This window comes from Erythranthe guttata, chromosome 10 (genome assembly GCF_056151865.1).
Source record: "Erythranthe guttata isolate IM_541 chromosome 10, IM_541, whole genome shotgun sequence".
NCBI classification, from domain to species: domain Eukaryota; kingdom Viridiplantae; phylum Streptophyta; class Magnoliopsida; order Lamiales; family Phrymaceae; genus Erythranthe; species Erythranthe guttata.
Genome location: NC_142542.1, coordinates 16,633,533 through 16,648,255, shown reverse-complemented (window position 1 = coordinate 16,648,255; position 14,723 = coordinate 16,633,533). Strand labels below are relative to the sequence as shown.

General features: G+C 39.4%; 1 protein-coding gene across 1 annotated transcript; it reads right to left on the bottom strand.

Moving 5' to 3' along the window:
• Positions 1-8,240: 8,240 nt before the first annotated feature.
• Positions 8,241-10,577, bottom strand: LOC148767708 (uncharacterized). Its single transcript, XM_088824067.1, has 2 exons — positions 8,604-10,577; positions 8,241-8,511 (listed from the first exon to the last, which is right to left on the bottom strand). The coding sequence occupies exons 1-2, from the start codon at positions 9,427-9,429 to the stop codon at positions 8,495-8,497; spliced, it is 843 nt and encodes a 280-aa protein (XP_088680193.1). The 5' UTR covers positions 9,430-10,577; the 3' UTR covers positions 8,241-8,494.
• Between the last annotated feature and the right edge of the window lie 4,146 nt (positions 10,578-14,723).

Sequence of the window (14,723 nt, the reverse complement as noted above, 5' to 3'; positions counted from 1 at the left end):
GCATATGGTTTAATTTTTCTTTCTACATATGTAGTCAACATAAGGTTTGTTTCAAAACCTAAAGGATAAATGAATTCTTTAACAGTTCATATTTGACTACGTGTAGGAATAAAATGACATAAACGAGAAAAAACTAAAAGTACTCAGTTAGCTACTATCCTTTAGAATGGCACATAGTTGCAGTAGAGATCTCATAATAGATTTTTCAAAAGTAACAGGATCATATCCGTTTTACCTGTTATTTAAAGATATGAGTCTCCAATGTATATCAAATGACAAGTAAGGTTTTGCTTCTAATCTTAAGAGAAGCACTAAAGACTGCAACGAATGGTTTTAAGACGGGATGTATAAGACCTCTTAAGGATATTGAGTTTAAGGGGGGAGAAAGGGTTATATTCATTGTTATATAAAAGAGAAAAAAATATTTTTCTCATTTTGTTGCTATAGACAATGATAAAAATAATTTCTTCTCCCACATAAAGGAAATTGATCCTTAAAGATAAACTCAACAACCTTAAGAGAATACAATATTAAATTGAGTTTGATTTAAGATGATCATGACATTTGGGATCTTATCAATTGTCAAAAGTGTGAAATTATTTGGTCACAAATGTATGTTTGAGACCGTTTGAAATTTCTATAGACAATGTTGATAAAGTTATATATAAAGTCTAATCACCAAGAATTTTGCTCAGTACGGGCTCTATTTTAGAGTTTTAGGATTCCGTAAACGGTGTTACAACTAAGAATGATTATCTCATATTTGTGAGGTAAATAAAGTTAATGTTTATATATACCATGTGATATGTGGGAGATAATCATGCACATCTCATTCAATGCCCAATAAAGATCTTACGGTAAAGAAGAATGCAAAAGGTTCCCTATGGTGCTTTAGGAAATTATATGCATACTTCGGTATGTATGCATTCGGTTAAATCGTACAGAAAGTTATGCAGATATTTAAATAATCCTTTAAAGTGGATCTTTGAAAAGAAACAAAAGGGTTATACAATAATTATAGAGAACATAAGGTCATATATGCTCATTTATCGAAATCTGTTCATTTGAGAGATCATTTGGTTTTTTGATTTCAAGTTTGTATGATGCTTGTACATTATAGATCCATTTAATGTATACCTAATTAAAAGAGAATTTAAGTACGAGTGTTTAGCCAACACCCAAAACTCTTTTAACTATGGTAACCAGTTTATAAAAGCATCTTATTTTGTAATATACAGAGTGGATATGTGTATAAACTCCATTATGTGTGCACACTAAGGATGTCACCCAAAAGGTCTCATGAACATATTGCTCGTATGAGTGTCATATTATTTAAGGATATTCGGTTTTAGTGAGAGTTTATAATAAACGTGTTCTTTTGGCGGAGACACAATTTTTGGGTTATTTCGGATTAAGGATACTCTTAGGATAATTTCTGCAGAAATAAGGTTTGATTTATTCACACTCTGATTCGTTAAGGGTTTGATCTCATTAAGGAAGACCAATTGGAAATAGGTATGTTAAGGTCATGTTGCATGACATTTTCATGTTACACATCCACATCATAATCTATGTCATTCAATTGTGTTGATATTGTGACCATTGTTGGGTCCCGTTACGAGTAATGTAACGAAGGCCCCTTTGATTCAGTGTTAGCATGATTGATCAACGAGATTGGTTATAGACACACTTCAGTAATTACAACAAAGTTGAGCTCAAAAGTTATTTACGCAACCTATAATTATAAAGTTACACATATAGTCCAAGTGGGAGATTGTTGGATCATTAATCCAATGTTGGACTTATATGCGAAATATTATGTGTTGCAAGACTGTCACGTAAAGTTAAGCCCGTTAAAGTGATCGAGTAAGGTTTATCTGGATTGGACTTTAATGTGTCTAATAGGGTGTGGGCGTTTAATGTGTAGAGACATTAGGGTAATTTTATTATAATGATGGGCTTAAATAAAATTAGACAAGATAGCCCATTCGGTTATCTATATATATTGGTCATGGTCTCCGGATCACATGTACGAATTCCATTCTCTATGTATTCCATCGACATACAGAAAACGAAGAGAAGTCTAAAGGGTTCTCGGGTTCGGATATACCTGATGATCTGGAAGATCTATGATCGTTTCATATCAATTCCACCGGAGTAAGGTACGGTTCCGATTTACGTTTATGCACAATATTCTTGATGATTTGACATGACGGTTCCATGGGATTTATTCAAGTTTATTCCAACAAGGTATTCCTATGGAACAAAATAAAGCTACTGTTTATAGAAAGTGAGTGAAGAAAACTAAAATTAAAATTATATATCTAAATTGAGTTTGTATGTGAGTAATTTAACATTTTTAAAATTCTTATTATTTTATATAGAGATTTATAAATATTCATGCATAGTAAGTAGGACTAACATACGGCGTCCAGAAACAAATTTAGTGCATATCGACCCCCCGTAACAATTCCCTTAAGACAATATTTTTAGGCTGTCGATGGTGCACAGTCTATTTCCGATAGTCTCCCAAGGTACAACGAATGTCTGAATCTTGCACGAGAATCAAACTCACATCGAACTTGAACAACGGAAAAGAATTTCGACAAAAACAAATATATGAACTATAAACTCTATTCTCCGATTAAAATTCAGTGAAGAATTGACCTGATTCTCACTTTATTTATAAGCGGTAGAGTTTGATTCACAAAGGGAGGCAACGATTGGAGACGGAGAAGACACAGATCTGTTTGAAACGCGTCTCTCATACGGCGTTTCTTTGGTTCAAAAGATTGGCTAGGATAATTAATTCAAACGCGTCTCTCATACGGCGTTTCTTTGGTTCAAAAGATTGGCTAGGATAATTAATTATGTTGTTTAAATTAGATAATAGTTTTAATTAATTTGGTTGGGACTTAATAATTTTATTAATTAATAAAATATCTAATGTCAAAACCAAATATTAAAACTTATACCCAAGCTCAAGTTCGATCAAATTACAGATCGATGAACATCGCCACGCAAACGTTTATTTCGAACCTCGACCATCCCCTTCCTCCAAATTCAGATACATATTTTATTCAATTTACTTCATGATTTTGAGAAGTAGATAAATAAATTAATCTCCACATAATTTAATTAATATTACTCAATATTAATTATAAAATAATGAAAGTTCCAACAATTCCAACAACTCACGTTTGATAAAACGCCGATAACCGAATGGGCATGGAACAAAGTATTAAATATTAAAGCCCGTAGGAGTATAGCTCAACTGGTATCGTGGATGGTAAGTGTTGGGGATCGTGCATGTATACGCAGCGGAATTTAAAAAAATTTATATCGAACTAGTTTCGATTACATGCAAAACTAATCATATAGTCAACGTACCTTAACGCTTCCGCCATACATATGGTAATTTTCGATTTAATTGAAAAATACATAAAACCGAAAATCACGAAACATGCTTATTCATCATTTAATGAAATCGAAACATGTAATCACATATTACTCATAATCGTAAATCATAATTCATACAAAACATGCTCGAATTAATTTACGAAAATTTCGATTCATTTACCTCTTGTAGCGTGCGATTTCGACGAATCGAAATCCTAGAACGAGTCACGTACAAGCTGCGATTACCAATCCTCGGGGCTGCAGGAACACCACCGAACGGCAGCTGGTCCGAAGGTGGAGCGACGGCGGCGCGTGCGTGACAACGGCGGCGGCGCGTGGGCGGTGCAGCGGCGCGTGCGGCGGTGCGGCGGCGGCTTGGCAATTCCGTCGGGGCAGCAGCTCCTCTCCAATTAGGTTTCACCTCGAATAAACGGATCTCCCCCTACTGTAGCACTAGATACAAAGGGGTTAGATAACAAAGGGAATACGATAGAGAAAGGAGAGGAAAAACCCGGCGGATTCCGGCGACGGACGGCGGTGGCGCGGCGGAGATGCAGCGGCCGAGAGGGGGGCTGAGCGGCTAGGGTTTTGTTGCTGAAAAATCTGATCTCAAAACTCCTTTTGAGGTCTATTTATATCTAGGGTTTTCAACCCTAGCGGGCTTAAGTCATTGGGCTTGACCCACTGATGCATTAAGTCCATTCCCTTTACGGCCTCGTTTCTAATAAACGATCGTCCACAAAATTATAACAAAATTATATTTGTGACGAGCTCAAAGTCCTCGTCGATACGAGTGCCTCTTCGAAATTTCCAATTTCCAAAATTGGAAACTTCCAATTCAGTGGACTTGCTAAATCGGGAAACTTCCCAATTTAGAAAGTTCACTAAATTCCGCATTTCTCTTTCTCTACGTTTATTCCGACTCGTAATCCACAATCACGAATCTTGGACTCAATCATATTGACCTCCAACTTTGCAAAGATTAACATATTAATCTATGCTCATTGTTATCAAGGATCCATGTTACACGAGAAGTGTGACCCTCAATGGTTCAGGTGTATGCTAGCCGTGGGCTCACAACTCTTTGTGATTCGAACAACACATTGTTCTTATACGAACTCCTCCCAAGAGTCCCGATTAGAGTAAAACTCATTTTACCTAATCCCGATCAAATCGGTGCCCATCGAATCAAGATTGGCGTCTAGCAACTACGCATCATGATTCCCTAGATACAAATGAAGTGCCTGCAAGAACCTTATGATATAGTTAGCGTACAGTACGATCCCTTCGTAGCACATGTCCCGATTGAACTAGAGGCATTGGTTCACCGAGACCTCTTATAAAGTTCAATAACCGTGCGAACGTTCTAGGTATTATAAATCCGTTCGTGTGCGACTTAGGGAAACACATTTCCCTAATCACCCCACTATCAACTCTGGCCAGAGATTCCATGGATTATAAACCGTCAGAACACACAGGACATCCATGACTACTCAAGCGCTCGAATCCCCTACTACAATACACAGACTTCACACTAGATTTCGGATTGCACGAACGTTGGCCCTTGGAGCGGTCCGCGGTGGGACTCAGGGACAGGTCACGATACAATCGGTCCTCTAGTGAAGTCACGGTGATGTCTGGGTCTTAAGGACTAATGGTGTACAACTATATCTTAGAAACCTATTACTCGATGAATGAGAACCACTTATAGATTTCTAGGGCGAGGGAGTTCAGTGAACTCATCCAGTATGAGCACCCACTCAAGTATGCCGATGTCACAACACCGAGGACTGATGAGACGCAGTACACATACACTAAGTGCTAGTCTCAAAAGGGAAAGGCCGGTATCCTCATTATTGGCGTAACCCATCGACTAGGAACAAGGTTTAACAGTTACATTACATTGCTGAGTTATCTCACGATTCTACTAGATCAACTCACAGTAATAGAGTAACTCGTTAGGACTATATCTATGCTGCTTGCATGGGATAACATATATAGAATGCCAAATAAGATATTTTATTATTACGAACGAAAAACGATTGTTTTATTACAAGGAAAAGAGAAAGACCACAACCACAAGTTGGCTTGTTGGTCACCTACTCTAACAATCTCCCACTTGACCTAAAGCCAACTACTCATAAATCTAAGTCCCATCGACTCTCGATGTTTCTCGTGGACTGATCCTGACAATGGCTTGGTGAAGGGATCTGCAATATTGTCCTCCGAGGTGACTCTGTCTAGCTTGACTTCACCTCTCTCTATGATCTCTCGGATCACATGGTATTTTCTCAACACGTGCTTCGACTTCTGATGAGCTCTTGGTTCCTTAGCTTGCGCTACGGCTCCGTTGTTATCGCAGTACAGCCGTACTGGATCGCTAGCGTTCGGAAATACACCCAACTCTTGGATGAATTTCCTAATCCATGACCCTTCCTTTGAAGCATCTGATGCTGCAATATATTCAGCCTCGGTGGTGGAATCAGCCGTCGTGCCTTGTTTGGAACTCTTCCAACACACGGCACCTCCGTTGACTTTGAATATATACTCCGAGTTTGACTTCGAGTCATCCACGTCCGATTGAAAACTAGAATCCGTGAAGCCTTCTAATTTCAACTCGGTATCCCCATAGACCAAAAACAAATCTCGAGTTCTTCGCAAGTACTTGAGAATGTCCTTCACAGCCTTCCAATGGGCTGGGCCGGGGTCGGACTGATATCTGCTTGTGACGCTCACAGCATACGCAATATCAGGTCGTGTACACAGCATGCCATACATTATGCTTCCTATAGCGGATGCATAAGGTGTCCTTTTCATCTCCTCGATTTCCATTTGTGTTTGAGGACGCATGGATTTCGAGAGACGAACCCCATGGGACATTGGCAAGAATCCCTTCTTGGATTCTTCCATGCTAAACCGTTTAAGAACGGTGTCTATGTACATGGATTGGGACAAGCCTAGCAATCTCCTCGATCTATCTCTATAGATCCGTATTCCCAATACGTAGGATGCTTCTCCCAAATCCTTCATCGAGAAACGTGTGGATAACCATACTTTAGTCGACTGCAACATCCCTACATCATTCCCAATGAGTAGTATGTCATCAACATAAAGTATAAGAAAAGTCACTGCACTCCCACTAACCTTCTTGTAGACACAAGGTTCCTCCGGGTTTTTCACAAATTCAAACTCTTTGATAGTTGTGTCGAACCTTTTGTTCCAACTACGGGATGCTTGTTTCAATCCATAAATGGATCGCTGGAGTTTGCAAACCTTTTGCTCATCTCCAGAAGATATGAAGCCTTCCGGCTGCGCCATGTAAATTTCTTCCTCAATGTCCCCATTAAGGAAAGCGGTCTTCACATCCATTTGCCATATCTCGTAGTCATACCACGCAGAGATGGCCAGCAAAATCCTAATGGAATTAAGCATAGCAACTGGAGAGAAGGTTTCCTCATAGTCAACTCCTTGCTTTTGAGTATAACCCTTCGCTACCAATCTAGCCTTGTAGGTCGATACCTTTCCATCTACTCCAATTTTCTTCTTATAGATCCACTTGCAGCCTATGGGAACGATTCCCTCGGGTGGATCTACCAAGGTTCATACCTTGTTGGAGTACATAGAGTCCATTTCGGATTTCATGGCATTTAGCCAATGTCCCTTGTCTGTATCCGATACAGCTTCGTTGAAAGTTCTAGGATCACATCCTTGGTCAACTTCATCAACGAGGAATAACCTATCGGGCGCTCTCCGAACTCTTTCGGATCTACGCAGCGACGGTTCAGGAGGTATGTTAGTGGTTTGTTGAATTGGTTCATTATCTGATTGTTGTGCTTGAACTTCAGATTGTGGTTCTCGAACTTCTTCGAGATCAACTACACTGCCCTTTCTATCCGATAGAAATTCCTTCTCAAGGAACACGGCATTTCTCGAGACGAACACCTTTGCCTCGGAAACATAGTAGAATTCGTATCCCATGGAATCCTCGGGATACCCCACAAAATAGCATAGGTCGGATTTTGTATCCAACTTATCTCCCACTAGCCGCTTCACGTAAGCGGGACAACCCCATATCCTAATATATTTAAACGTGGGTTTCTTGGAGTGCCAAAGTTCATAAGGTGTGGAGTTAACTGCTTTGGTATTAACCCTATTCAGCAAATACACGGCAGTTAGGAGTGCATGACCCCACAGGTATGCCGGTAGCTCGGTGAAACCCATCATGGATCAAACCATGTCTAACAGTGTTCGATTCCGACGTTCGGAAACTCCATTAAGTTGAGGAGTTCCAGGAGGAGTCCATTGAGACAGAATCCCATTCTCTTTAAGATAGTCTATAAACTCAGTACTCAAGTATTCGCCACCACGATCGGATCGTAGTTTCTTAATACGTCTACCGAGTTGGTTTTCTACTTGGTGTCTAAAATCTTTGAACTTTTCGAAAGTTTCAGACTTATACTTCATTAAGTACACGAAACCATACCTAGAATAATCATCGGTAAAGGTAACGAAGTAGTTAAAACCACCCCTAGCACTAACGCTTAGTGGACCACACACGTCTGAATGAATCAAATCCAAAAGACCCTCGGCCCGCTCCATCTTCCCTTTAAAGGGAGTCTTGGTCATTTTTCCTTTAAGGCAGGATACACAAGTTTGAAGTGATTTAACGTCCTCCAAAGAGAACATTCCTTCACTAACAAACTTGTTCATCCTTCTCAAGGAAATGTGACCTAGTCGAGCGTGCCAAAGTTGTGCGGGGTTAAGACTTATATCTTTTCGTTTTGCTGATATAATGTTAATAGGTATTTCACTTGGATTCAGTTCATATAAGTTGTTTATAAGTTGTCCCTTACAAATCAAATTTTGTTCCTTTTGTATAATGCAAATCGAATTTCCAAAAACAAAAGTAAAACCTTCATTATCCAAAACAGGAATTGAAATAAGGTTTCGAATAAGTGACGGAACAAATAAACAATTGTTCAAAACAATGGAAAAACTAGAATCCAAAACAGAAAGATAAATTGTCCCAATGGCTTCAGCAGCAACTCTTGCTCCGTTGCCCATTCTTAGGTAGGTCTCACCCACATTAAGCTTCCTACTTCTTGTCATGAGCTGCAAATCATTACAAAGATGTGAGCCACAACCAGTATCCAATACCCAAGCAGAAGATTTAACGGACAAGTTAACTTCAACTAAATACGTACCCTTTTCAGAACGTTTCTGATCGAGGTAAGCCTTGCAGTTGCGTCGCCAATGGCCCTTCTTTCCACAATGATGGCAAGCGTCATCAACTTGCTTGATGACCTTGTCATTCTTCACTCCGCTCGACTCGCCCTTCTCAAATTTCTTGCTCGGGCCGAAACTTCTTTCTTTCCTTTTCTTCTGCAAAGAACCTTTCTTCACAGAAGGAGCAACTAGGAGAACAGATTTCTCCTTCTTGATTGTGGACTCATAGCTGACCAACATGTTCAACAACTCATCCAATGGTGGATCGAGCTTGTTCATGTTGAAGTTCACTATGAACGATTCATAAGAACTAGGAAGGGACAGTAGGATCAAATCCACCGAGAGCTCGGCCGGGAGGGTGACATCAAGGCTCACCAGCTTCTCAAGGAGAGTGATCATCTTGAGACCGTGTTCGTGGACCGAAGCCCCTTCACGCAGCCTCGTGGTGATCAACTCCTTGGTAGCTGAGTACCTCGATGCTCTAGTATTCTCACTGTACATGCTTTCAAGATGGTGCTTGATATCATAAGCATGCACGTGAGACTCATACTTCCTCGCGAGCTCTGGCACCATGGATGCTAGCATGTAGCACCTCGCATGGAGGTCGTCCTTCTTCCATGCCTCGAAAGTGGCAGTCTCGTCAGCAGTAGCAGTCGCAGGAAGAGCAGCGGGGGGACGTTCATTGAGCACATAGAGACGCTCCTCGACTTGGAGCACAAGTTTCAGATTGCGAAGCCAATCCAAATAGTTTGGACCGGTGAGTTTGTTTTGGTCGAGGATTGAGGAAAGGGGATGTTTGGACATTGTTGCTGAGAAAATTTTAAGAAGACAATAATTAGAGTTTAGTTCGTAATAATCGTTACAATTAAAATTTTGGACTTTTATATTTTAATTGTTCTCCCACTAATTTTATCGAATTCCACCACCCTCTAGCAGACAATCGAGAAAACTTATTTTTCTTTAATGGGCTTTAGGTCCAATAGCGCTAATGTAACCCGTAGTTAATCTATCCCGATTACATAAGCCTAAAGGTAGAGTACTATCAATCACATCACTATGTGACCCTAAAGATCGATTTACCTCACACTTGATAATGACCTAAGTTAATCTAGCGAATATCAAAATCTTCGTGTGTCAAGTCTAGCCTACCAATATGAGATGTCATAGATCCAACTATATCAAACTAATGCAATCCCTAGTTAATCTAGCCGACCACATTAATCCAACATAATTTTATCTATGACCGTATCTCCATCTAATGTCAATTAAATTACAGCTTATCCCACAATAGCACTCCCCGCTAACACGGCTTACTGCACTATTATGAGAGGCTACACATAATTTAATTGTTGGTAGAAGGAAAGAAAAATTCAACAATTTGGTTTTTCTTTATAGCTTGATAATTATTCTTGATTAAGAATGAGGGATTTTATTTATTAAATTTTATTTAGCTCATCGGAAGTTTTAGGTTATGATCGTTTGTGATTCCTACAACTATGTTCTCTAGGTATGTGGAAACGCATATTGATCCTAAGAGAGACATACGATCATCATCGTACTTAATCACAATTATTCATCTCATGAATTAATTAATTAATACGATTAATTGCAAAAATAATTAACGGACTCCCTTCATTCATAAATCATTCAAATAAGAATGAAGTCCATTAATTATTTGCCATCCAATTTGTGTTCCATTAATTAAACTAATTTAACGATTAAATTAAATAATTAATCCAACACTATTCTTTGAATTCAAATTAAATTAATGGATCAATTATCTAATTGGGTTTAATTGATAAATAATTTCAAAAATTAAAAATCAATTAATTTTAATATTAATTCTCAGAAAATCAATTTTTTTTTTTTTTTTTTTTTTTTTTTTTTTTTTTTTGTGCTGACCGGACCGGTCGGACCGGTTCGACCGGACCGGTTCGGTCAGCTGGGGAAAAACAGCAGAAAAACGAGTTTTAAAAAGTTTTATATTTTCTGAAATATTCAAAATATTTAATTAATATTAAACCACCCAATTTGATAACACCAAAAATTCAACAATTCAACAAATCGAAGCATGCTTTCGAAAACGATAAACACGTTGACAAATAAACGATTAACCCGTGGCTCTGATACCACTGTTGGGGATCGTGCATGTATACGCAGCGGAATTTAAAAAAATTTATATCGAACTAGTTTCGATTACATGCAAAACTAATCATATAGTCAACGTACCTTAACGCTTCCGCCATACATATGGTAATTTTCGATTTAATTGAAAAATACATAAAACCGAAAATCACGAAACATGCTTATTCATCATTTAATGAAATCGAAACATGTAATCACATATTACTCATAATCGTAAATCATAATTCATACAAAACATGCTCGAATTAATTTACGAAAATTTCGATTCATTTACCTCTTGTAGCGTGCGATTTCGACGAATCGAAATCCTAGAACGAGTCACGTACAAGCTGCGATTACCAATCCTCGGGGCTGCAGGAACACCACCGAACGGCAGCTGGTCCGAAGGTGGAGCGACGGCGGCGCGTGCGTGACAACGGCGGCGGCGCGTGGGCGGTGCAGCGGCGCGTGCGGCGGTGCGGCGGCGGTGCGGCAATTCCGTCGGGGCAGCAGCTCCTCTCCAATTAGGTTTCACCTCGAATAAACGGATCTCCCCCTACTGTAGCACTAGATACAAAGGGGTTAGATAACAAAGGGAATACGATAGAGAAAGGAGAGGAAAAACCCGGCGGATTCCGGCGACGGACGGCGGTGGCGCGGCGGAGATGCAGCGGCCGAGAGGGGGGCTGAGCGGCTAGGGTTTTGTTGCTGAAAAATCTGATCTCAAAACTCCTTTTGAGGTCTATTTATATCTAGGGTTTTCAACCCTAGCGGGCTTAAGTCATTGGGCTTGACCCACTGATGCATTAAGTCCATTCCCTTTACGGCCTCGTTTCTAATAAACGATCGTCCACAAAATTATAACAAAATTATATTTGTGACGAGCTCAAAGTCCTCGTCGATACGAGTGCCTCTTCGAAATTTCCAATTTCCAAAATTGGAAACTTCCAATTCAGTGGACTTGCTAAATCGGGAAACTTCCCAATTTAGAAAGTTCACTAAATTCCGCATTTCTCTTTCTCTACGTTTATTCCGACTCGTAATCCACAATCACGAATCTTGGACTCAATCATATTGACCTCCAACTTTGCAAAGATTAACATATTAATCTATGCTCATTGTTATCAAGGATCCATGTTACACGAGAAGTGTGACCCTCAATGGTTCAGGTGTATGCTAGCCGTGGGCTCACAACTCTTTGTGATTCGAACAACACATTGTTCTTATACGAACTCCTCCCAAGAGTCCCGATTAGAGTAAAACTCATTTTACCTAATCCCGATCAAATCGGTGCCCATCGAATCAAGATTGGCGTCTAGCAACTACGCATCATGATTCCCTAGATACAAATGAAGTGCCTGCAAGAACCTTATGATATAGTTAGCGTACAGTACGATCCCTTCGTAGCACATGTCCCGATTGAACTAGAGGCATTGGTTCACCGAGACCTCTTATAAAGTTCAATAACCGTGCGAACGTTCTAGGTATTATAAATCCGTTCGTGTGCGACTTAGGGAAACACATTTCCCTAATCACCCCACTATCAACTCTGGCCAGAGATTCCATGGATTATAAACCGTCAGAACACACAGGACATCCATGACTACTCAAGCGCTCGAATCCCCTACTACAATACACAGACTTCACACTAGATTTCGGATTGCACGAACGTTGGCCCTTGGAGCGGTCCGCGGTGGGACTCAGGGACAGGTCACGATACAATCGGTCCTCTAGTGAAGTCACGGTGATGTCTGGGTCTTAAGGACTAATGGTGTACAACTATATCTTAGAAACCTATTACTCGATGAATGAGAACCACTTATAGATTTCTAGGGCGAGGGAGTTCAGTGAACTCATCCAGTATGAGCACCCACTCAAGTATGCCGATGTCACAACACCGAGGACTGATGAGACGCAGTACACATACACTAAGTGCTAGTCTCAAAAGGGAAAGGCCGGTATCCTCATTATTGGCGTAACCCATCGACTAGGAACAAGGTTTAACAGTTACATTACATTGCTGAGTTATCTCACGATTCTACTAGATCAACTCACAGTAATAGAGTAACTCGTTAGGACTATATCTATGCTGCTTGCATGGGATAACATATATAGAATGCTAAATAAGATATTTTATTATTACGAACGAAAAACGATTGTTTTATTACAAGGAAAAGAGAAAGACCACAACCACAAGTTGGCTTGTTGGTCACCTACTCTAACAGTAAGTTGGTGCAAAGTTCTAGAATCGAATTCTGACAGCCGCAGTATGAGAATTTCAACTCCAATGAGGATTGATTCCATATGGGCCCCAGATTCGTGCCCGCTACCCTAACGAGCCGTTGGATCACTGTTGGGTGCTAAATACCAACACGCAAGTGCACGTATCGCAAACAAGTAATAAAGTGGACTCGTGAGAGTCGGATGTCGATCCCACAGGGAATACGCAAATTACCTAATCCTAAGTACCAAATTCTAACAATTATGATTTTTATCCAGCCTACGCAAGTTTGTCAAATTAAATCAATTAAACAACTAAACTAATTAAGAAAGCAAATAACACGGGAAAATATCAATTAAAACGGACCTAGGATTTTATCTTCCCCCTATGCAAGAATTGCTCACCCAAAACCCCTCAATTATGAAATATATGATTCATGATTATTAACCCGAGACACTAATTTACTCATAACCCGCTGTCGCGTGTATTATGAGTCTATTATTCATAAACGATTCACTATATGTCTATGCAAACCAATTATGAATAAAGCATTAACTAACAAGTCTCGTAAATGGCTACCTAAGGTGATATCTGTATGTCTACGACACCACATGCAATTGACACACTCATCCGGTGAAAACTACTCGAAGGTTCTTCTACTTACCGTCTAATTATCAAAATAGCTCTGTCGAGTCAATCCCAATAATCACAGATAAAGCACATAAATTGATCAAGTTCATGCACTAACAATCATATCAAGTAGAAGAAATAATCATAAAATCATAATTGCATAATCTCAAGAAAACGGGTTCACCATCCCCACATAGGGTTCCAACAAAATCCTAGATTAAAAACTTAGCTACTCATAACGAAAAACATAATAAAAATAATAAAAGTCATAGATTAAGAAAAGATAGGCGAAGAAGAATTATGATGAAGAGTTATCAATTCTCCGTCTTCGATTCTTCGTTCTCTCGCTCCTCTCGCTTCAAGATTGTGTCAAAAATCCTTTGATTCGTGCTTGGTTTGGGCTTAAATAGATGTCCCAACTTGGTAGATGATTCTAGGTTTCCTTGTGTGTTTAAAAGTCCAAAATTGTCTCCAGCGTGATTTGGCACGGCCGTGCGAAAATCAGTGCAATTCTCGCACGGCCGCGCGAGAATCGCCGAAACCTTCTGCCCAATTTCTGCATTTGGCACGGCCGTCCCATTTTTAGGTGTAAATTTGGGACGGCCGTCCCGTGCCAATTTCTTCAGATTTTTGATTATTTCACTTTTGGCCCATATTTTCTCCAAAATTGCACTTTTGACCCCAAACTTTTCCAATTCTTCAATTTATACCTAAAATACAATAAATCAACTTTTTAAGCACCAATTATCGTTAAATCACACCAAAAGCTCAAATAAAAAGGTACGATAAAGTATAAAAATATATACTTAATAATCACCATGAATTTACATCCATCCATCAAAGAATCGTCGAACCAAGGAATAGAGGTCCTAGGGGCGAGAAATTTTCCGTTTTTGGTGCAAGTATTAAATATTAATTATGACATTTCACATTGTTTTCTATATTGGCTGGTTTGACTTGGGCCTAGTCAATTGGTCAAATTGGACAACTCTGAATTTGAACAAAATCTTTATATATTTATTTATATCTCCATACTACTGCCACACGTAGGTATACAAGGTTGTCCCCAATAATTATTTTAGTGTATTTTTCACTAAATGCTCGTTGAGATGCTACACCACAT